The 22637-nt window shown below is 39.4% G+C and overlaps 1 protein-coding gene across 1 annotated transcript in view; it reads left to right on the top strand.

Annotated features, from left to right (window-relative positions):
- Positions 1-22637, top strand: part of lrmda (leucine rich melanocyte differentiation associated) — a 239107-nt gene that overhangs the window by 174864 nt on the left and 41606 nt on the right. Inside the window, exon 6 of the mRNA XM_055030257.1 lies at positions 22303-22387. Coding sequence (XP_054886232.1) covers positions 22303-22387 — 85 coding nt within the window. The remainder of the gene's footprint in view (positions 1-22302; positions 22388-22637) is intronic.

Here is a 22637-nt window from a genome sequence, read left to right as displayed (position 1 = left end):
GCAAAACACTTGCAGACAATGAGCACCAGCATATTTATATGACAGACTCTGTAAAATACAATCTACAAAACCAATGCATCCAATTTTTCAATTTGTAATGGTATACAACTATGTGTTGATGTATCATATAAAATCATTTAGTTTGTAGCATAGCTAAATGTATATAGAATTATCTTTGCACAGCACTAACATTAAGCATATTGAAGATTACTCCAGCTCTTCCATACGTATTTGTTATAAAAAATAAGAAAATATACTTGCTTAAAGAACGAGGAAAATTTTTATAGCAGAGCATCTTGCCGTGATTTTTCTTTCCTTCCAGAGATCCTAAACATGAACCAGAAAGATTTGTTTTAAAGCAGCAGACAATAAGCCTTCTTAGAGCCACACAGTGACCAATAAAAGTCTTGGAGACATCACATTGAAAAGGTTACACACTGACAACGAACAACCCTAACATGGTGGGTACACAACCTCTTCACAACAGCAACAAATGATGGCATTTGGGGGGGAAAAAGGAGAGACAAAAAGGGTAGAGGAGAGAAGTCAGTGTATATTTTTTATTTGAATTTTCTGTCAAGAAACGTAGGAGAATGGGTTAAAACAAGCCACACTTGACAATGTGGGTGCATTGAGGTCAGGTTGTTCAGAAAATGAAACGCATACACATACGCACACACACACACACATAAAAACACATCTGAGTGCTTCCCTATAAGAGCACAATCAAAGCATCTTTTTTTTTTCTTTCCACCCCTCCCCTCTCCGATCCTGTTACCCCCCTCCTCTACCCTTTGCTATTATGTTGACAGATAGCGCTGATATCCTCTGAGCTGGTGATAGATGCGTCATATCTTTGGGGGGAGAAACGAGTTTGTCCTCAGCAGGTGAATACGCGGCTCCCTCATCCTCCAAGCAGACAGACATGCATGACACTTTTCGACACTCTCCCTGATAGCACTTTGGCATGCAGGCAGAATCAAAGGGGGCATCTTTCACATGCAATTAGAGTGGAAAATAAAGACGATGAAGTGCAGTGTACAAAGGGAAGCTGGGGATCAGAGAGCTGTAATGAAAGGTGATTAGAAGTAGAGGTCCCAGCCAATGAGCTCCAGAGAACCGGGAAAACAAACTCATCATGGAAGGGCTCTTTGTTGAGGACACTATTAGACATTATCAAAGCTGATAATGATAGACAGCCTCTGGTAGGCACAGACATGTCTAGGTCATCTTAGATGTGTGTTTGTGCTTAAGTTTTCATGGTCTTGACAGGGAAAAGAAACTTTGGCCCGAACTGAATAATAGTAATAAATAAGACAAATTAAATTAAGTAAAATTCTCTTCAAATTATACATAGAGCTTTTCTTTTTAAGTCTTCACAAACAAACTGTGACAGGAGGTTTGTCTAATTAACTGGGAACTTGTTGACTGTTTCACATCTTGCGTTACTGTGGAAAAACCTGTAAAAAAACAAAACAGGATTATCCATTATAAGAATAACAGACACTAATGAATGGGTGCTTGGGTTTACTTTGTCTAAAATCATTCAGCAACCTCTGTGCACTTGTCTGTTCCTGTAAACAACTAAGGAATAAACTGATTTCCAAAGGACATAAAATGAAGAAACACACATTTGTTTTAATATTGGTAAGAGACTGTTGCATGAATCTCTCTCAATTTCAAAATTTTGGAAAAGTATAAGGCATGTTTTGAAAAGTTGTGGGCTTCTATGTGCTCAGAGCATTATGACGCCCCTTTAGACCAATATACCTGATAAATTTTTTGTAGCCTTGCAATTCTTGTTGGGGGAATTTAAGCAATTTGTCCAACACAAGTCTTTCCACACTCTGTGACATTTTAAGGTTTTATTGCAGCTCATGTGAGAATTTTTCACAGGAGATTAAAAATATTGTTTTGCTTGAAGGCTCAGCTGCAAAGAGTATGGTCAGATCCTCAGCTGCCAATCCTTGGGATAGTTCTTGGTTTATCTAGAGATGTATTTAGGTTGACTATGGAAAGTATATCTACTCCAGCTGCTTTGGATCTTGCTATATGTTGCCAGTAACATTTTTATGCAGCAGAATCTTATTATGTTTCAAATCTTTCATTGGGTATTGTAGTTTCATTTAATATGAAATTACTCATATCTTTTTGGATTGGCCCTGTTCTGGACCTTTCCTTAAATTCACAAAAACCATATGGATAGAAAAGCAGCCCCTCTTCACTTACGGATAGATGAATGTTTATAATCATTAATGTTGAGAATACAAATATTAGTGCTTCTCTTTTAACTTTATGTGCCACATTTTAAGAAACATGGTGTGCATAGCAAAGAAGGACTTCTTGTATGGCAAATGTGTATCATTTCACACAACCGACTGGCATTTTCTCCTTGGTTTTCTACTCTTATCAGGTTGTTTGCTGTTGGATATTGTGTAAGCGAGTGATGGACATTTGTTTCTCTTCTTTTTGGCTGAAGTGAAGGAAAGCAGACCCATTCTTCTGCCTGCCATTGCGAGCATTGAGTGGTTGTCAGGGTTAGAACTGCTACAGGCCTGCTAATGGCACTGTCTGTCTCCGTCAAGTATCCTGACTCTAAAAAAAAATCCACAAATCTCAGATGTTTACCTGAGGAGCTTTTGAATCTGTGAAGGGAATATATGTTATTTTCTTTGTGTCCAATTGTAATTTGGAGGAATCTAGTTGTGACTTGTACACATTACACTGAAAAAAATCCCAAATGGGCAACATAAATTAGATGCTTCAAACAAATGTCTCATTCAGTCAAAGCGCTGCATGAACTTGTGCAGCATCTAGTAAAAAGGTTATTTGGCTCCTGAACAACAAGTTTCAGTTAATACCAATTCAGTTTGTCAGCAGACTCTACAAGCATACAAGGAATGAGAGGCTTAGTGAGAAAAAAAGCAGGCAACAGGGGAGCAACAGTGTGACTGAGGAGTCTAAGAGCAGGACTGTAGCTGTTACAGGATGCAAGAATAAGTGTTTAATTGAAAATGATTAGGGGTCTTGCAAAAGCCGATCAAGTCAGGGTTAGGAGAGAAAGCACAATTGTCCCGCATAATCCTGCTTTCCTCTGCTCTTTCATCTGGATGAAGAGATCTGAAAAGAGGGGATTTGTAAAGGCCAGACCTCCCTGCGTCACAGCCACTCTTTTTCTGTGTTATCCTTTTCAAATTCACTTCCACATACTGTTTCTCTCCCTCCCTTTATGCACTGATATTCTTCAGTCATCACAAAGTATATGGAGGTCAGCAAAACGTCCGTGTTTAGTGTTTTGCTGTGCTGTCAGTATGCTTTGCATTATGCCGTGAATCATGATGAGAGCTTGTGTGACAGCATGTTTAGAGATTGTGCTGCATCGGGCTTCATTATCAGACATCAAAGACGGACAGACAAACCCACCGAAAGCAGGAGGGTGCGCTTCTATGTCCTCCCTGTTTCTTTTCCTCCAGAAAAGAAACAAATAAACAAAGGCGCAGGATAGAAGGCGGTCTGAAATGAAAGCTAGAGGGGCCCGGAGAGAGTCAAACTGAGACACACATAAACACTTACACAGGAGGAATCAGCTGTGAGCTGAATGGATCTGAGCTTAAAGAGGGGGGAGTACCCTGCCCTTATGCCCTCTCTTTGAAGTGAGGCGCAGGCTGTATGTACAGGCCCCAGAGAGGGGCATGTCTACATCCCCCCCATAGGCTGGCTAAAGGCAGTGGTCCTAGCAGAGTACTGAACATGGAAAAAAAAAAAAATTCTTTACGGAGGAGCTCTATCACTTTCATTACCTACACCAGACTACTGCAGTAAAGGAGCTCAGGTCAGTGTATGGATATGTTTAATGTAACAAAGTAGTCATCTTTACGAGCCTAATTGGATGCCACATATTTTTTTTCAAAAGGCACCTTTTGACTTTCTTCAGATTCACAAGTTTTTATGCATAATACCACCTAACATGTCTTGAACACTTACAGAATTTGCTCTTTTCTACATTTGCAAACTGAAATCTGGGACTTCAGATTCCTTTCAGAATCTCTTTCTCTATTAGCCAGGACTTGTTTCATTGTGGTTAATGATGCTCTCTTCCAAGCTTCAGCTAGCGTCATCACAAGGTCCTTTGCTGATGTTCTGGAGTTGAAATTCACCTTTCCGACTGAAACACATTCATCTCTGGTCATAGAACTTGTCTCCTTCATTCTCACATAGAGTTTATACTTGCATATAATTGTGTGAAGAGATGAATGTGACAGGATCCGGAACTTGAACCCTGTCATCATCTAGTCTTCTATAGATCCAAATATTTGTATGTAATTTATTGGCTGACTATGTTAGATATTTCCATGATGTGACATAAAATACATCCACAGATGTAAATAAAAGTGGTAAAGGGCCTTTGCATTCATGCTTATTTGAGTTAATACTCAAATATTGTGATTGAACCTACTAGATGCTATGTATGAATAATATTAAAAAAAAATTAAAGATATGAACTGATAAACCCAGAACTGGAATATTCTACATTTGTTGAATATTCATTGTTTTGGATGTGAAAACCCATTGGTCAAGCAGGAAATGGTATCCTAGAATTACCCAAAAAAATGTTTCATTGATAGAGTAAAACAATCCTTGAAATCCTCTTATAGTCAGAGGATCAGCCAAAATTGTAACAAGTTACAATTACTCAGTAATTTATATATATATATAGCAGGCTTGCAGTTCCAGCAAGTGTGTGCTAATTGCTGCCACCGCTAGTCTTAAGGAGCTGTATGGAAGAAGGAGCTGAGGAGGGATGCTCTGTGAGGTGAAGGCTCTACTTGGACACTACAACTCCAAGGAGAATCTTTGTGGAAATTGGTGACACTTTGTGAGAGCAAGCATTTAGGCAATCCAGCATAGGTGCTACAGAAGATTAAAGAATTTCTTAAACATTCATGAAATAATCAAAGTACAACACCATGTATTATTTAGATAAAGGAATAATATTATAACATGATGCAAAGCTCAACAAAAATATTTTACATAAGTGTGATATAAAATGACTGAAGAGATGTATGAAGAACACAGAGCAAATGATTTCCATCAATTTAATGTCACACTTTCTCTAAGCTGTCCAAGATGGTCATACTCTATAAACACTTACTTATGCACTTTGACGGGCCGTTTCCAGCAGACGTGCACAAAGTTTGGCTGATGGGGCTGGGCTGGTTGTGGAAAGACAGTGTGAGGTCCTGTCTGGTCTAGGCCACTCTTTGCTTTTGCTCTGGCCTCGGGGAATGTTTGGCGTGAGATAAGGTTGTGTTTGAAGAGGAGCACCAGATGCTCGTATATTACAGGTTGTCTTGTCATGCCGGAGATAAACCCTCAGAGAAGCTCCTGTCGCTGAGCCGTACCACACACAGACACACACTCACAGGGAAGATAAATGTTTACAGGAGGCATTCACCCTTCCACAGTGTCGTGCTGTGGACGGCGGGCCTGTCACAAGGCAACCGTTTTTAGTTTGCGGCTCATGTCTGCAGCATTTAGATTTTGACAGTGTGTCACATGCTGCTTATCTATTCTTATAAACATATGATTACATTTCCTTAGCTTCGAGATATTTTCATGAAGATGTTACCCTTAAACTCTAGCTGAGAGATAAATTGTTTAAAGCCGTGTAAAAAAAATTGGTTTTGAAATTTATTTGAACAGATGAGTCTGTCCTTTTTTCTACGAACTCGGTGAAACAAAAGTGAAACAGTCTATAAGTATTCTTTCATGAAAGTTGGTGGATTTGTAATACATATCCAGTAGATAAAATGTTTTGTGGTGATATGCTACCCTACTTTTCTCACTGGCTTTACATTTATACAAGATAACCAAGAAGTTCAGTCTGGCCTGCATTTATTTTCATCCATCTTTCCATTAACTCTGACCACTTTCTTAGTCCCTGCAAGACATCCAAGCAGCATGATGCTTCCATTTACCACGTTATATGGTGGGAAATTTTAATAATAATATTTACCTGCTTTGTAACACACAGGAATTTTCTTCCAGACATATGGCAGGGTTTACCATGTAGGCTTGAAAGTTAAATTTGACCTCAACTGATTATTTTTGACATAAATAGACAAGTTTACGGAGTGGACAGGTGCTAGTTGTCATGTCAAGAGATTCTCACATCTAAGCTGTAGATTTCTGCAGCTCTATGAGCGTCACCAATGGCTTCTTAGCTGCTGATTTAATTTGAGGTCTATTTGCCTGTTTGCTAAGGTAAAAAGCCATGTCTTGGTATGGTTAGGGTTGTGCCATAATCCTTTTCATATCTGTCACCTGTGAGTTGTTTTAATGATGCTGTTTGTTCACTAAGATTCTCTAATAAACTTTGTAGTTTTTCACTATAGAGCAATATTTATTCCGAGGTTATATTCTAGTAGAGTATAAGAGACTAAAAACTAATATACATCTTCTTTGGAAAACTAAACTTGAAAGTATAATTTTCCTTGTAGCAAAGTGTTACTTTGTGTTTGCATAACGTCCCAATAAAAAAAAAAAAAACATAGAAATGTCTGTTATAATGTTGCATAGCACTGTGCATTGAATTCACATACATATACAAAACAAGCACAAAATTTGATTTCCTCTGAAGGTGAGTCTTACTAAAGTTGGAAATTGAAATGATCAAGCATAGTTTTGGTCAAAGCACAAATTTAACTTGGTTACCACAAAAACTGTTGCTGTAGCTCCAACATTAATCAGTTCCTTGCTGGCCTCCTTTATTTTGGCTATGTTTATTTTATTTTGTTTTATTGTAAAATATTGTCATTATATGCTACATGGTTCAAATTTACCCCCTGCCACCCACTATCCTGACAAATAAGACGAGATGTATTGCATCTCTGTAATGCAGAGGCGGATATCCCTCTGTCATTAAGTCGTGTGTTTTCTAAGTGGAGTGGTATATCGCTTGACATAAAACGCGGCATGTCTTCATTTGTCAGGCTCGTAGAGCTGTGAGACAAACGACGTTCAGAGTGGATGTCTGAGGGCCCTCTGAGACCACAGTTGAGCGGTTGCTCACTGGTGCGTTTCTCATGCTAATGTCATGGTCTCCCGGTCTATCTGTCACCCCATTACGCTAACATCATTATGCACAGGGGCCTGTCTTCAGTGTTGAAAAGAACAGAATCATTCCTGTCTCATTTTGAGGCAAATTGTTTGGGGAACATTTCTTTCTTTCTATTCTTTTTTTTTTTCTTTTTTTGATCCAGTGGTAATGGTGGGCCAATCATTTTGCAAGGCGGCAGGTATGCAGATGAATGAATAGCTATTTGAGCTGTTTGGTGAAAGGAGTTTTTGTATTATTCATGAGAGGGGTGGTTTGTCTGAGAGAAAGTGTCTGTGTGTGCCTGTTAGAGGCCAGCGTGTCTTCCAAACGTGCATACTGTATAAAGTCACAGGTATGTTGAAAATGACTTGTACAAATGTTCCCAGCATTAAATGTGACACATTCCTTGCATATTTGTGTTTATCTCCAAATTTCCTTGGCTATGAGGCATTTGGTCTTTTTATACGTTACATGGAAGTCTCAACCTATGGATTTATTATGGTAGTCTCATGCAGGTGTTTTGCTTATCATGTCACAGAGATCTTTACTAATTTGATTTAAGGATGCATTCACATCAAATCTGTTCATTCCACGTTTAATCAATCTGTCTGCCTAGAAAATGTGTAACCAAAGAACAAAGTGAACTCTGGCCCACTGAAATCCTGGGTCTCGGTTTGGTTGAAGGTGAAATCTGGTGTGATTCAAATGCATATGTCAAAGCCAAGTGGAGTGGCGACCACTCCAAAAAGCAGGAGGCAGATTATAGACCTGGACAATACAACCAAAACAAAGGTGCAAAAGGGAGAAATCCTGCAACCACAAAAATCTAACAATCCTCTATTTTCATGTGGATATTATGAAAAAAAGAAGTTGCACTCCATGTCTTCTTCGTTCATGTTGTTTCCTTCAGTGGTTCCTTGTGCAGTGCCACCACAGGCATTTGGGTAAACAGGTTTTTTTTAAAAGGTTGGTATGTTTTACACAGTAGAGTGAGAAAACAAACTGAACCAGCTGAAATTGTAGTAAATGTTGTAATTTTGGTCAAAGCCCATCAGTCTATCAGGTGGGAAAACACCCTAAATATGATTTAAACTTTTGTTTTCATCCAAATGTCTCATTTCTAGACAGCAGTACAAACTTGCATCTGTCATCTCAGCAGTTTGCTTGTGCTTTTGGGCCCCTCCTCTGCATGTGTATCGTCTTTTTGTGTGTGTGCTACACAAGCCATGCTAATTGAAAAGCTTCAATCAGCTCGACTAACAGGGGAGACGACCCCAGCTGCTGTAATTGCCCTGGTGAAAGTGCTTAAGCAAGAAAGAAAAGCCTCTCTGTGTCATCATTTGCACAACGTTATGAATAGGTTAATAAAATAAAATACTTTAATTATAGCTCAGTTGCCATATTGTTAATAGTGCCAGGGTGGCTCAATTGAATAATGCAGTTTCTGCTATTAATTATCTGAGAGTGAACTTGTTTAAATGATATTTTACAACCCCTTGATAAAATTACAGCTAGAGGCAATGTAATGATAGACAGACAAAGGCCATGCACAAATTATCATAAACTATTAGCTTGTTTCCAAAGGGTTTTATGTTAATCTTTTAGCGCTTAAGTACCCTGCAATTAACATATCAGGAGGAGCTGCCTTCAAGCTAGGCTTGCAAATTGAAGTGCTCAGATAAAAAAGCTATTGAGATGAAACCCTGAAAGAGTAGAAGAGCTATCATACTGAAGTGTGCTGGAATTTTTACTTGTGCAATGCGTCTCTTTACGATAGGGAGACTTTTAAGAGCACTGAGACAAAGAACGAGTGAAAAACAGAGCAAGATGCCGTGAGAGTGTCTGTGATCAAGGGTGTATAACAATCCCATTATCTCTCTTGGGTGATGACATGAGGTGTCTCTGTCTGTCCTCGTTCTCTTTGTCTAATGCTGCATACTGTGGGAGATATAAGCGGAATGAAATGGCTTTCAATAGCTACGATGGTGGTATCTGATCGAATGTGTTTACATATGAGCCTGGTGGCTTGATATGTAAATGCAAAGCACTGAAAAGGCTACAGAGAAATGTGGTTCATTCTTAAGTCTTCATAGTCTGTGTTCCCTTTTATGCTGTGCACAATTGTATCCACTGAGTGAGCATCTTGTAATGCAGGCATTGCCTGTAGTAGGTTAAACTCACAAAGGGGACCTAAGCCTTGGAATATGTGCATGTTTTATAGTGTGATTGGCAGCTTTGTTTTGGTCTGCATTCATTGTTGTTGACATGGAGCAGCTGACACTGTTAACCTTTCATTACACCCAAATAAATTCCCAGAATATGTTCTGTAGTAATAAAAGGAATATGTATTTGTCATTGATGTTTTATCTAAATAAACTTCTGCTGAGTTACTGCTTGCATACATTTCTTTCGATGTATTACATCATTGCCGACAATCAAATTGATATTGGCAAGTTATATGATCTAGGTGAGCATCGTGACAAGTTTCTTCCTTATCAGGGCAGCCATCTCAAAACTGTGTGTCACAAAGTGGCAATCTGACTGATCCTTGCATCCTTGCTTCTTGTTGCAGCGACTTTCAACTTTGTAAGCTCAGTTTTTGTGTAGAAAACAGTTTAACGTGAATAGTGTTTCCCATCAAGGAGTTCGTACGTGCAACACAACGTATGCATACGCTGGCATAAAAATTTACCTTTGTGCAGATATGTCTGGTGGACGTCTGCTTTGAGTCCACTTCGATTACAGACTGAGCGCCACACATTACTAACTATAGATTTCTAAAAGTGTTACTTTAAGGGGAGCTTGGGAAAGGATTATGCAAGTTTCCCTCCAGTTATTCAAACAATTGGGGGGATGGTGTGACAGATGTATGAATGTCCCTGTTTTTTGTGACAAGACATATTTCCAAACACCACAATGTGTCTGTATTGTCAACAATTGGCTAGCATTTCCACAGGGTACAGCAACAGGCTGGGGTGGGGCAAAGCTGTTTTGTGTTGTGCTCCATGCAACTAGAGAAAGCTCCTGTCATTCCAGCATTTTCTCTAGTATCTCCACAAAAGGACTTTAAAAGACTGGAATGGTATAAAGCAAAGTTTTAGGTGTGTTTTCAATCATAATCTTTAAAACTCTTGATATAACTTTATATATGAAACCACTGCACATTTACTTTTTTTTATTTAGTTATGTCTAGAGCTTACAACTTGATCTTTATTTGAATGACTGATTAGAACGTTATTCAATGTGTTTTGCATATTTTTCTGCACTTCTGTTCTGACTCAGTAAAAACATATTTCCCATGCAGTGCTCTGGTATTTTCCTCCTTCATCTAAAGATTAATGACTGCTCAGAGGCCTTAATCTCATGTTAAAGATTTGTTGGACCTAAGAAGTCAGGCCTAACATTGAGATGCCTTGCCTGATTTATTTTCACTGGCATGAAATGGAAGCCAAATGGATTATCTGCAAAGCAGATGCGGCAGCATTGCCTTTGTAGTAGGTCTCATGTTAGTATTGAGCCTTATATCTTACCTAGAATAAAAATCTCTAAGCAAAGTTTTGTGCTCTAACCTCTTCTTTTGTCACATAAATTATTTTCCCACTCTTTTATGAATTTTCTCTTTTTTGTTTATAGTCTGTGTTGTAATTTATAACCAGATCAAATTTGTCTGTTATTGGGACTAGCAGAATAAACTCAAGACTTGTAGGTTGCATTGAAAAAATCAAGGAGAAAGAAAGTCCATTCCTGTCCAAAGTCCTGATGAACGTTTCCTTTAAGACCACATTCCTGTGTGTCAGAGCCCACAATTTATGGGGCGGAGATTACAAAGCTACCAATACAATAAATTAAACTGACGGACAGAATTATGCCCAGTGCTTCCTGCTCTCCCAAATGACGTACACTAACTTAGCACAGCCTGACAATGAGTATGATTTACCACCCAGGCGAGAGAGGAGAAGGGAAAACATTCACAGGCACACAGGCCTCTCTTTGGCCCACAGCCTGGTGAATAAAATCCTGCCTTAATTCACCAACATTAAACGCCGCCATTAAACGCTAAGAATCAGGATAACAGATCATAAATACATTGTGATTTATTAGTTAACAACAAAGAACTTTAAAGTGGCCAAGGAGAATGGTACTGTTTGACAGAATGTTCTCAAGGAGAGAAAAAGACCGGAAAAACACACTTGTTCCTCTTGTCCTCACTCACGGACGCTCTTGTCTAAATCTGACCAGAGATGTCGCCCAGCCCTATCTTCCGATGCCGCAGCATAGCAGCAGATGTGTCTGTTCTCTTCTCAACATGTGACAGACAGAAAAGATAAACAGAGAGAAAAGCAGAAGGGGGAGGAAGAGACGGAGGAGGGCAGAGGGTTTGGGGGGCGGGGGGCCTGGCACGGCACCGGCTAATTTATCTCGGTGAGAGACAGATTAAAGAGAGAGGAGAGTGAAACAAAGTTCCACTGGCTTAATCAGCGGACAGGCTGCTAGCAGAAGACATGATAAATCAGAGCACGCTCAGTCCAGGAGAAAGCTTTTGCTCTAGGAGGGAACAGGAGACTTCCTCAGCCAAGCAGTTGTATCTTGTGAATAGTGGCTTGTACATACCTGCAATCGATAGTGGCTGCTATTGTTTGAGCAAACATTGTTGTACAGCAGATTCTGCCCTCACGTCTTTACATCGCTGTTATTTTTAGTGGAAGGTGAACAATTGTCCTCGCCTGCATTTCATAAACAGGACAAAGGGACACGAAGGACCTCAAGTCCCCCCCCCCCCTTGTCTTTCTTTAGCTTTGTGTTTGACAGGAGGGAGGCTAACCTGAGGGCCTAACCCAGAAACAGGAAAAGGGGCTTAGATATCCCTGTGTCATTAGTTCACCACGAGGTCACAGCTGGGCCACTCAGAGCATGATTACACCCCTTGATTTATCTGCTCTGGAGCCTGAGCACAGATAAATCTCCAAGCTCATCCCCGCTGTGGGATCCTCACTGTCTGATAAACGGCCCAAGCTGAATAAACAACCGCCAACATCCCACCCCCGCAAACTCCCCCCGCCCCCACAGTACATAATGAATAATTCATTCAGATCGTGAGCTCTCTTAAATGTGTAGTTTGTATCTTAAATGGCAAAGGTGCTTCCATGATCTTTATCCGATTCTCTGTGGTCGTCTTTGATAAAACACTGCAGAGCCAGAGGTTGGTGGACATTTTGTTTCTGTAGTTGTAAACTTCATTCCCTTGCCCCTGGCTGCCGTCCTCCGGTGTTTCCACATAGAAATATTGTATGCAAATATGTCATAGGCTCCAGCCCGGACCACAGCTCCCGTGTAGATACTAGCTCGTCCGCGACTTTATGACAAAGTTTAAAGCCGTATGTTGCAGTGACCCCTGTGGTAAATTTGCTGCGGTGAAAATCACCTCGCCTCTCCTGTGCAGTGCATAGACGTGATCATGAGTGCATTTTAACTTAATTAATTGGCCGTTTCTGTTGACAAGAAATTTATGCAGTAATAATTTGCTGGGAATAGATGCAGAGCGCAGGAAATGAGATATCCATCAGGACGCTTGTGTTCCGCCAGCTGCACCGCGGCTAATATGAAAGTATTTCAGGCTGCACAGGCCCCGCTGTTTGCGCAGTCAAGATTATATATACCCACGATCCATTGCCTGCCTCACAGGCGCTCATGGAGGTCTATGATAACAAAGACTATGTGATTTATGGCCTGCTGCGAAAGCAGAACTTGATGAGATTAAACAATTTCATAGCATGAGTGTTTCTCAGAGGGCCGTCTGATTTGTGGCAGCAACAGCGACAGTAAATCAGGTTTATATATCTGAAAGCATGCTCAGCAAAGGAGTGCAATTACTGTTTAAGACAGCTACTTTTTATTTAATTTTTATCCCTGGTTTGTCTCTTTTATTCCTGGCCTGTCACACAGCCACTCACCTTCATCAGTCCTTTTGATGGAAGGGTTGAGGAAAAGAGGAGGAAGATGTGCGAAAGTCAAAAGGGGGAGGAGAGGAAGGCACAAGGTGGCTTGTGCCCTCTGCTATCGCTTCTCCACAGCTTCTGCAGAAACAACAACATCCAGAGGATTCAATGGCCACCAGCAGAACAACACAGGCGTCCGTAGAGCAAAAACAGAGCACTTCATTTTTAATGCTTTGTTTGCCTGCTGTTCCATCCTTGTCTGGGTAAATGGAGTAAGCCGAGTGTAATTAGAGAGCCGGGCTGTGCTCCTTGCCATAAAGATGACATGGTGTAATGATACAGCTTACAGGCCCGCGGAGGCTTCTGTCTGACGAAAGACGATCTGGGTCGTTTGCCTGTGACTTATGATAGGTGTGGAAGATGACAGCGTTATCACTGCTGCGAAGAACTCAGAGAAGCGGATGTGAGAAAGTTCTTTGAAAGGTTGTCAGGGATCGGAGGCAAGCAGAGATGGATGGGGAGCATACTAATGTTCTTTATTTACAAGTAATATTTTCTAGCACAGATGAATATCTGTTTATTAGTCTGAAATGTGTCCTGTATCACAAAAAAAAGAACAAAACTCAGACTATACTGTCCTCAAAATGTGGAATGGATGAAGACTGGCATCACAAAATGTAAGAGATCAATCACTGTGAAACATCATTTTACCATAATTCAATGACAAAATTGCTGCATAGTTGACATCTAATGTTAGCTTGATTTTTATTTTTAACCTTAAACCCCTTAAGTCTCCAAATGGTAGAGCATAATCCTAACCTGTACCAAAATTAAGTCTTAATTGGACTCCACATCGTCTCTGGTTATAAAAGACTTCACTGTTCATCTTTTACTTAATTTAGGGCAATACATTTTCGTTTGTGCCACTTTTTTAGACTTTATGGTAATAATGCAGGAGCTCAAGAATTTGTGGTACATCAGTGGAGGAGCAGAAATGGACAGGCCAAATTTGTTTAAACCTGGTTGTGTTATATGTTAAAACACCGAAAAGAGAGTTTAAATTTAGAATGTGGGAGTTACAATAAAATAATTAATCCAGTAATATTTGAAGAATCTTACAACCATATCTCAAAAATTTGATGTCACACTAGATTTTAAAGAGCCTGATTTGATAATTCTACCAGCTTACTGTCACCTTTATTACCTGGCCATCAGCGTTCTGAAATTTGAAATAAACATAATTAAACTCAGCAGGTATTAATTTAAAAAAGTAGATCAGAGTTTAAAGTTGCCCTTGATTAAAAATAACTGGAGAATTTATATTTGAAGTATTTTTTTTGTATATTTGATGGACATTTATTCTTGATTATTTTGCTGATGGTATTTGACAAAAGGCAATTTGTCTATTTGTTGCTTCTTAATCAGTTATTATGTACAGTACTTTGATCTGCCTTGTTGCTGAAATATGCTGAATAATTAAACTTGACATTATTTGACTTAAAAATACGATTATCCATAATGCTAGACTTTTGGTTGAGGAAAATGTCTCAAACTAAACCACCTTTTCTGAAATTTAAACGAGGACCCCTTGCTATATAAAATTGCATCTCACTACAGTCCTGCAGCTTCTGGATGGCAGACAGAAAGTCCATGAAGAGGATAATGAGAGGAGCTGAACTGGTCTCTGTTGTGGCGCTGCATTAAAAAAAATGCCTGAACATTGTCAGACTCCTATAAACTTCCTGAACTGCAGCTGTTGGAAAACTGTATCATCAGGTGCAGAATCACTCGACTGCTGCACAGCTCTCTGCCTCAAACAGTTAAAATGATTATGTACTTCATATTGAACTTCTTCTATTCCTCTGTTCTATTTTTCACACTGCTTTAGATCTATTTGATTAATTGTACTTTGTTCTTTTTAGCATGAACTCATATGAGAACTAATTGATTTGAAAATAGAAAAAAAGAACACAAGAAAAAAGAAGTGCTTAAAAAATTCTGACAAAAATTTTGACTTTTGACATGTGGTCAGAGTTTTTCAATGTAATTAACAAAGGCTAAACCACATTTACATAATACAACCCCCCATCTGTACCAGTCAACTAATTGTTTTAATTTTTTTTTTCATGAAGTCAGGTGAACATTTAAGTACACATGCTTCACTGTTTCTTGCATCTGAGGGGATGTGTGTGGGCTTCCTAATGTGCATGCATGCAAATTTTGTGTGTTTTGAAGTTGCAGTTAAACGTTGAACGGGTGCTTGTGTGTCTGTGTCCTTGGGTGAAGATCTGAGTAGCGCATCTGTCTGCATCATTCCATATCTTCCCAGAAAAACATCAAGAGATCTCATTATTTCGACACGTCTCCTCTTTTTTTTTTTCCTTGCTCTTCTTCTTTCCGTGTGCCTTGAGTCAAAATTAGTTTTCATTCCCTCTGTGATCTTACTGACTGAAGCCGGCTCAAAGTAAAGAAAATCGCAGTCTTGGTAGCGGGGCTGAGTCAAACACACACTTCACACAGCCGCAGTCTGAGTTAAGCATTGCTAAGTAACCTTCACATTTCACTTGTGTGAAGAGCTAATTTCCTTTAAGTTCACATGTCACTTTTTTGTGCCTCTTTTTGTGGGGCCTCTTCAAATGTCTCTTGGCGTCTAATTGCATAGGAAACATTCTAGACAAGCCGGTGTGACAGGCCCGCTCCCATAGTCTTCAATTATTTAACATCCTACACTCCAGAAAACAGCCCTGACGTTAGCTACAGCCCCTAATCGTAACAGAAAGCCTTATATGTCACACTCCTGAGTTGCTGTACTTTTTTTTCCATGTGTGTTGTTTGCATCACACAGGGGAAGGTGAAAATACTTTTCTCTGCAGTGAAATAAGGTAAAACTGTAACAAAAATATTATTTTTCTCATGGGTAGTGCATAACATTCACCTTTTACTGTCTGATGTTTTGTTGTTTTTTTTTTCAATTTTTGGGATTTGGTGAGAAATGGAGAAATCAACTGAGTCCCATGCAAAAGTAAAGAAAGGAAAACAAAAGTCTTTTATTTTGTTTCAGGATGCCTTACAGAAGCAAAAAGGTCAAACTTGGGCAAAAGAAGCAAAATGCCTTCCAGCTAATTGTATAGTTTACCTGTAATGCAGGCCTTAAATCACTTACACTTCCTGGACACTGTCAGGAAAGGTCAAATGACTTTTTAAATTTCAACCTAAAAACATACAGTCCTATTCCAGGTATGAGTCACCACTGTGGGCAATTAACGTCCAGCAGTGCTCAACCTTTGCCGAACAGAGAACTCCAGGTCCCGCTGTTGCTGGTTCACTTCATGCTCCCCTGTGCCTCGAGCGAAACATCAGAACAGTTGCTCTTGTGATCACTGATCACATGATACATTTACTCAGAGTATGCTCGTTGGAGTAGAACTGGTTAATCATTAAACACAAGCTTGGCAGCCTTCCTGCCGAGCGAAAAAAAGAAAAAAAAAAAAGAGAAAGAAAAGCCGACTGTTGTTGCACTCATAAGTGCAGGCACCGTTACATCAAATGTTTTTCCTTCTGCTGTTCCCAAAGAAAACAGAATTATTACTTTTCATGTGCACTACAGCAGTTTAAAGCTCATTAGCCTCTTCTTACACCCTGAAGGCACAGTCATTAACTATATATGTAAAGTTAAATAAAAGCAGTAAAAATATTATTTTAGGAGCATGGTTTTTCAAACCATTTTAGTTGTAATTCCAGCAAATAAATTACACATTTGGATAATTGTTCCTAACAAATATGTTTTTTGCTGGTAAAATACCAGAAATATTGAAAGAATGCTAATGCTAATTTCACTCTTCACATTTTGTTGCATTGTAGCCTTCATTACTGCAGCAATCTTTTTTTTTTTTCAAATTACTGTTATAGTCTTTCCGATAGGCCAACACAAAGCAGAACCTAATTATGAAGTGAAAGGATATATCTTTCTATAATTATATTTACAAACAAATCTGAAAAGTGTGGCATGCATTTGCATAGACCATCTTTCCTGGGGCTATCTTTCCAGTATCCCCATGGCATGATGGTGCCACCAACATGCTTTATTTAACCCTGAATAAAATTACAGGAAACTAATTGCCTTCCGAAGACTTAACTATTTGGAACGTTATTAAGTCATTATTCTCATTGCATGTCTCATAGCACCCCCAAGCTTGTGCTACTTATTATCATTCTTTGTTTTTATATAGTTATCTAGAAGTACAAACATGTATCATAAAAAAACAAAATCAGCTTTGGCAGAGGAGTGAATGTCTCTTGCTTGCATCAAATATTTTGAAGTGGATGTAAAAACCTAGTTGAATTGTTTGTACTACTAACATTCTTAAGGGGTCATACCCAATGCAAACAACTGCCTCCAGGAGTATTTTACTTTGCTGGATTTATTTGTAGCTGGATCTTATTTGTATTTTTTCCTCAATGAATATGAGCACTTTGGCCTTTCATTGCCACTCCATGTTTTTGCGACTCCCCCAAACTTATTTAGTTTCATTCTTTTTTTACATTGTTTGGTTGTCTGTAACTCTTGCTTTAGAAGTACAAGACATGCATCATATACAAATCCCTTTTAGCTGAGGAGTGAACATGCCATGCTCACATTAAATGTTGACTCAAATAAGTTCACAAGTTGCGTCTCCTCTGATCTCTAACATGATCAGAAAGGAGCACCAGTTTATAGAGACAAGATGTGAAAAAAGTTCCATGCACAGACACAAAAGAAATATTTTGATATAGACCCAAAGAGAAAACATATCAAAAGACATTTTTCTACATGTCTTTTGCAAGCACAAAAAGCAGAAATGGTGTCAAGAGAAAACAAAACAGAAGGCTTGTTTCTTCCAACAATTGCTTTAAGCTACAAAATTCTCCTTGAGTCCCTAGCCTCCCCTCAATGTCAGCCCCTTACTCCTCTCCCTCCCCCTCTTTATACTTGCTACCCCTCCCTCTTCCTTTTCGTCATTTCTCCCCTCTTCTGCTCTTTTCCCTCTCTTCGGCAGGACAGGGCCCTCTTTGCACCCTGATAGGTTGCGGGTTGATGCTTAGCAACAACATTCCTGTGCCCTAAGTAGCAGTAAGCCTCTGGCTGAACTCTTTGATGTGGCTTTCAGGCCACATTTATTTCCTTTTAGCACTTTGTCTACTTGTCCAGATGTATAAGGAGATAAAAAGGCCTGGTGTTTACACTGGTCTCCCTCTGTAGCGCGGCTGTAATTAGATTGTATTGCTGGTCAGTCTTAAAGGAGAGAGAAGAGGTGAGGCAAGGCAGGAACCAGCTGTGTCAGGATGAGCCGGTCAGAGTGAGGGGGGAGACTTCAGAGCCGGGTATTCCTAAAAAGGAAGAAGAGAGTTAAATGTGATGTAAACTTTATACTTTATGTGCTTTTCCAGTGACAGTCAACTCCACAAAGGCTCTAGACAAATATTACTAATTTATCTCAAGCTAACATGACATACAGTTGTACAACTCCAATCATGATTTTTAATTTACTGCCAACTTTGCCAACATCTATCAGTTTTTTTCTGACTTACATTTTTGTGTCACACAGTTTCGAGATTTCCAGCTTGGAGGTGGTAGGCTCTCTCTTTGTGATCTGCTTGTCTCTACTCCTCCCCTGTCATTCTCTTCCTGCTGCTTCCCTCTCTCATGGTGATATGTTGGAACTAATAATCACTATTGCCTCCGGGTTTATCAGCATTTATTCACATAACAACAGTGAAAAAACAGAAGACAGACAGGACTGGTGTGATGCATTATCCTGCATGGGAATCATCTTTCATAATGACATCCAACAGAGCTTCTCTCTCTTTCTCTCTCTCTCTCTCTCTTTTCCTGCCACCTTTTTCTGTGTCTCTTCCTCACACACTTTCTTCATTTCTCTCGCTCCCTCCTTCCGTTCCCCTGTCCAGTCTTTATTATCTCAGAATCCATGGCGCTCCCCAGCCTGTAAATTTGTGCCACATTATCATAAGCTGTGGTGATAACTCACATTGCACAGAGACAATAATGATGTGAACACTCAGCATATGCCCCAGGCCCAGCAAATTAAAACAATGCTCAGCTTGATGAGCAGACTAATCTGGACAGCAGAGAGACTGAACGAGGAGAAGGGGACTCGGGGAGAGTCTTAAATAGACGACACAGCAGCACCTCCCTCTGTTCAGAGTTGGCACAACTAAAGGACTCATAACAGATGAGACGAGGGAAACGATTCATATAGTGCCTTTTGGAAGGGTTAACACACCCAGAAGAGTTCCACATATTGTCATGGTACATCCACATACTTGGATAAATTTTATTTGGATTTAATTTCATGCACCAAAACAAAGAAATACATTACATTGTAAAAAAGAAAAAAGATCCACAGTTTTCCATTTTTCCGTTTTCATAAGGTGGGCAATCAGGAGAAAGCCTGTTAAGCACTGCAAAAGACATTGAGGCTTGAGCCAAAGCTTACCTTCTAGCAAAGCTTACCTTCTAGCAGTATACTGACCCTAATCATTCACTGCACAGCTCAGTGTAATGGTTTAGATCAAATGATATGTATGCATTCGAGTGGCTCAGTCAAAGTCCAACTTAAATCCAATAAATATTTGTGACAAGAGTTGAAAATTGCTGTATGCAGATTCCCTGAAAATGCCAAAAAGTTCTCAAGCATTAAAGTCTGTAATTAAATTCAGATATTTTATCACTCCAGAACAGAATGGTATTTTTGCTGTACAAAATACTTTATGAAACAGAAACAATTTCTTTACTTGTGTTTCACAAAGTAGCACATTGTCGTGTTCACATAGTTGTGGCAGCATTATGCTGTGGGAATGGTTTTTGTCAGCCAGGACAGCATAAACAAGCAAATGGGAAGTCGGAGTAGATCCAGAAGAAAGGTTAAAAGACCTAAGATTTAAGGCAGAGGTGGAGGTTCAACTATCAGCTGGACAACATACAAGCGCTACAACTCATTTTATTTATATATCACCTATCCACAGCAAATAGCACCGTGATACAAACAGTTCGGTTAATTCACTATAACATTGAGTTAATAAACTCAATGTTATAGGAACTGAAAAATATGACAGGAGCTAAAGTTATTCTGGACCTGAATGGCCTAAAATCAGTTGTAATAAGTTTCATATAATACTCATCTTATTCCAGTTGTCCAGTTCTGTTAATCCACATGTTTAGTCTTTCTGTGGTGCTGCTAATAATGTGGCACTTAGGATGAATATTTGTGGCCAAGCAGCAGGATTAGGAGGTCCCTTTGAGGGCCAAGCAGGCCTGGAGATGCCATGTCTTGTGATCTTTCAAGCAGATCAGGAAATCAGACAAGCAAAGGCTCAACCCTGTGGTTCAGAGATGTGTGGAGGTAGATTGGAAAGACAAGGCTCACAATTCCTATCTTAGTGCCTGAATTACTCATTTCAACTCATCATAATTGACATAAACACTTTGCGTTTGTTGTGACTGCCAAAAGGAATTATATCCTCACAGCCAAACGTCAGAAAGCACAAGTTAGAAAGTTTGTTTTTTTGTAAAGCTGATGGATCTTGCTGATTGTCTGCAGCAGGGTGAAGCTTACTACAGTCTCTAATGTGCAGGTACTGAATTAAACCGACACTGCCCGTTTTTTTTTTTTTTTTTTTTTTTTTTTTTCAAATCAGAGCTGGCAGTTCTTATTTAGCACTGTATGCTGTCATTTTGTGTTGTTTACTGCTTGTGTTACTCATTCCACACAAGTACCTCACGCGAGCAGTGAGCGAGCTTTGGTGTAACTTATCAAGTTTTAGCCACTCCAGAGGCTGAGAGTTGTGGGTTTGCTGTCAAAACAAAATTTCTATTCCAGACAGTTTCTTTCAAACATCCCTGCAGATATGCAGGAAGGCCTCAAATAAGGCATGTTGTCATTCTTCTTCTCAGTGTAATACAAGGCACATGCTGGCCGAAACTTAATGCTTATCAGAGATGCTATCTGAAAGCACATTATGTGATTGTTTTCAATGTACAGCACTCTTTTTGGCCATGAAGAATATGGTTCCATTTAACAGCACCGACCGTTCCATTTTTCAAGGTTATGCATGGGCATGTTTGGGAACAACAATAAAGGAGGTGGGGGGAAAAATGCAGCTCCAAACAGTTTCTAATAGGTATTTGTCATTTAAGTCTCCTGCTATGATTAAAGGCCTTGTGAATTCCTTCCTGCAGAAAAGGAAAGTATTTTTGCAAAGGCATCAGATATCACTGTGTCACGATAAACTGCCTGCTCCATGGGCTAAAAGGCTAAGGGGAAGAAGGAGGATGTTTTGGTCCTTGAAAGTGCACCAAAGAATAACAAAACAAACACTATTAACATGAGCATTGGCGAAGACCATTAATTTTTTTCAATTTAAAAAAATCACAATTGTTTAAGTGTTTAAATGTTCATTCAGGAGTTCATATAGATGATTGTCTGACATTTAATTGTGGACCGTTGAATAAGGTGTCTTTACATTTAAACAAGAGGAGAAAATACTATTGTATTTTAATGTAAATCCTCCTCAATAAGCAAAGTGTTGAAGTTCTCTGACTTCATGTTCAAATTTGTTTTCTGAAATCCCAAAGCTCTTTTGACTACAAAGAATCATTAATCAAAAGCTCACATAGTTCACATAGTGTCTACTAATAGGCCTGATGTATAACGTTTTAAAGAGGCAGTATTATGTAAAACCAGCTTTTCTGGGTTTTACGTCATGTTTCTTATCAAAATACCTGGAATGCTGCTTTGACTTTTTCATACATATTTGAGAAATCCTGTAATCTCCAGTAGCAGCCATTCAGCTGTGCAAAATGCCTGGATGGACACCTACTTCTTGGAGCTGCAGTTCCTGACATTCTGCCTCACAGAGCAGCCATTCCCTGCAAACTCCCTCAGACTAGCCAGCAGTAATTAGCAAATCTCTGGTGAAACTGTGCTCATTATACTAACTACTTCTTTGTGAATTGTGAATAATGTGAAAGGGTTAATGGAGAAGCACCTTTGTGATGACTTCCTGAAGGCAGAGTTTCAGCAAGAGCAAGAGTTTTTAGAAGACAATGTTTAAACCTTCCAGGAAGGCGTGATTCATATGTTTTCTAATTCAGCTATAGTAGTTCAAACATGCCCAAACCTGTGATATCCGGACTCTGGTTACATTAATACTTGCCATACCTGATTTGTCCTAAGCATTTGCTACTTTTCTCTTTCTTGTCTCTCCAAGCTGCCTAATGAGGCAGGATTAGAGAATCACCCATTGCCCTACACACCTCTGCCTCGAGGATCCAGAGATGCCAGAAACCACAAAGGTAAGACAAATCGATCAGCCTATTTTTTTTTTTTTACTTTTTAGTTAGGATGACTGTTCTCATATCAAATTAAACAAGGCAAACCCTGAAACATCATAAATTAAATTCTTCATCGAGGGCCAAGGCTCTTGGATTATGTAAATGTGGGGCATACCCCTACCAGCTGAAGAGGGTGGGAATCTGCTGAACTTGAGCATGTGCTGAAGTTATGTTATCTATTCTTATTGATCTCATCTTGTCTGTGTGATGT

The sequence above is a fragment of the Poeciliopsis prolifica genome, unplaced genomic scaffold, assembly GCF_027474105.1.
Source record: "Poeciliopsis prolifica strain line A6 unplaced genomic scaffold, Auburn_PproV2 SCAFFOLD005, whole genome shotgun sequence".
NCBI lineage: Eukaryota > Metazoa > Chordata > Actinopteri > Cyprinodontiformes > Poeciliidae > Poeciliopsis > Poeciliopsis prolifica.
The sequence above is the reverse complement of the archived record's forward strand: the minus strand, read 5'-3'. Positions and strand labels throughout refer to the sequence as shown.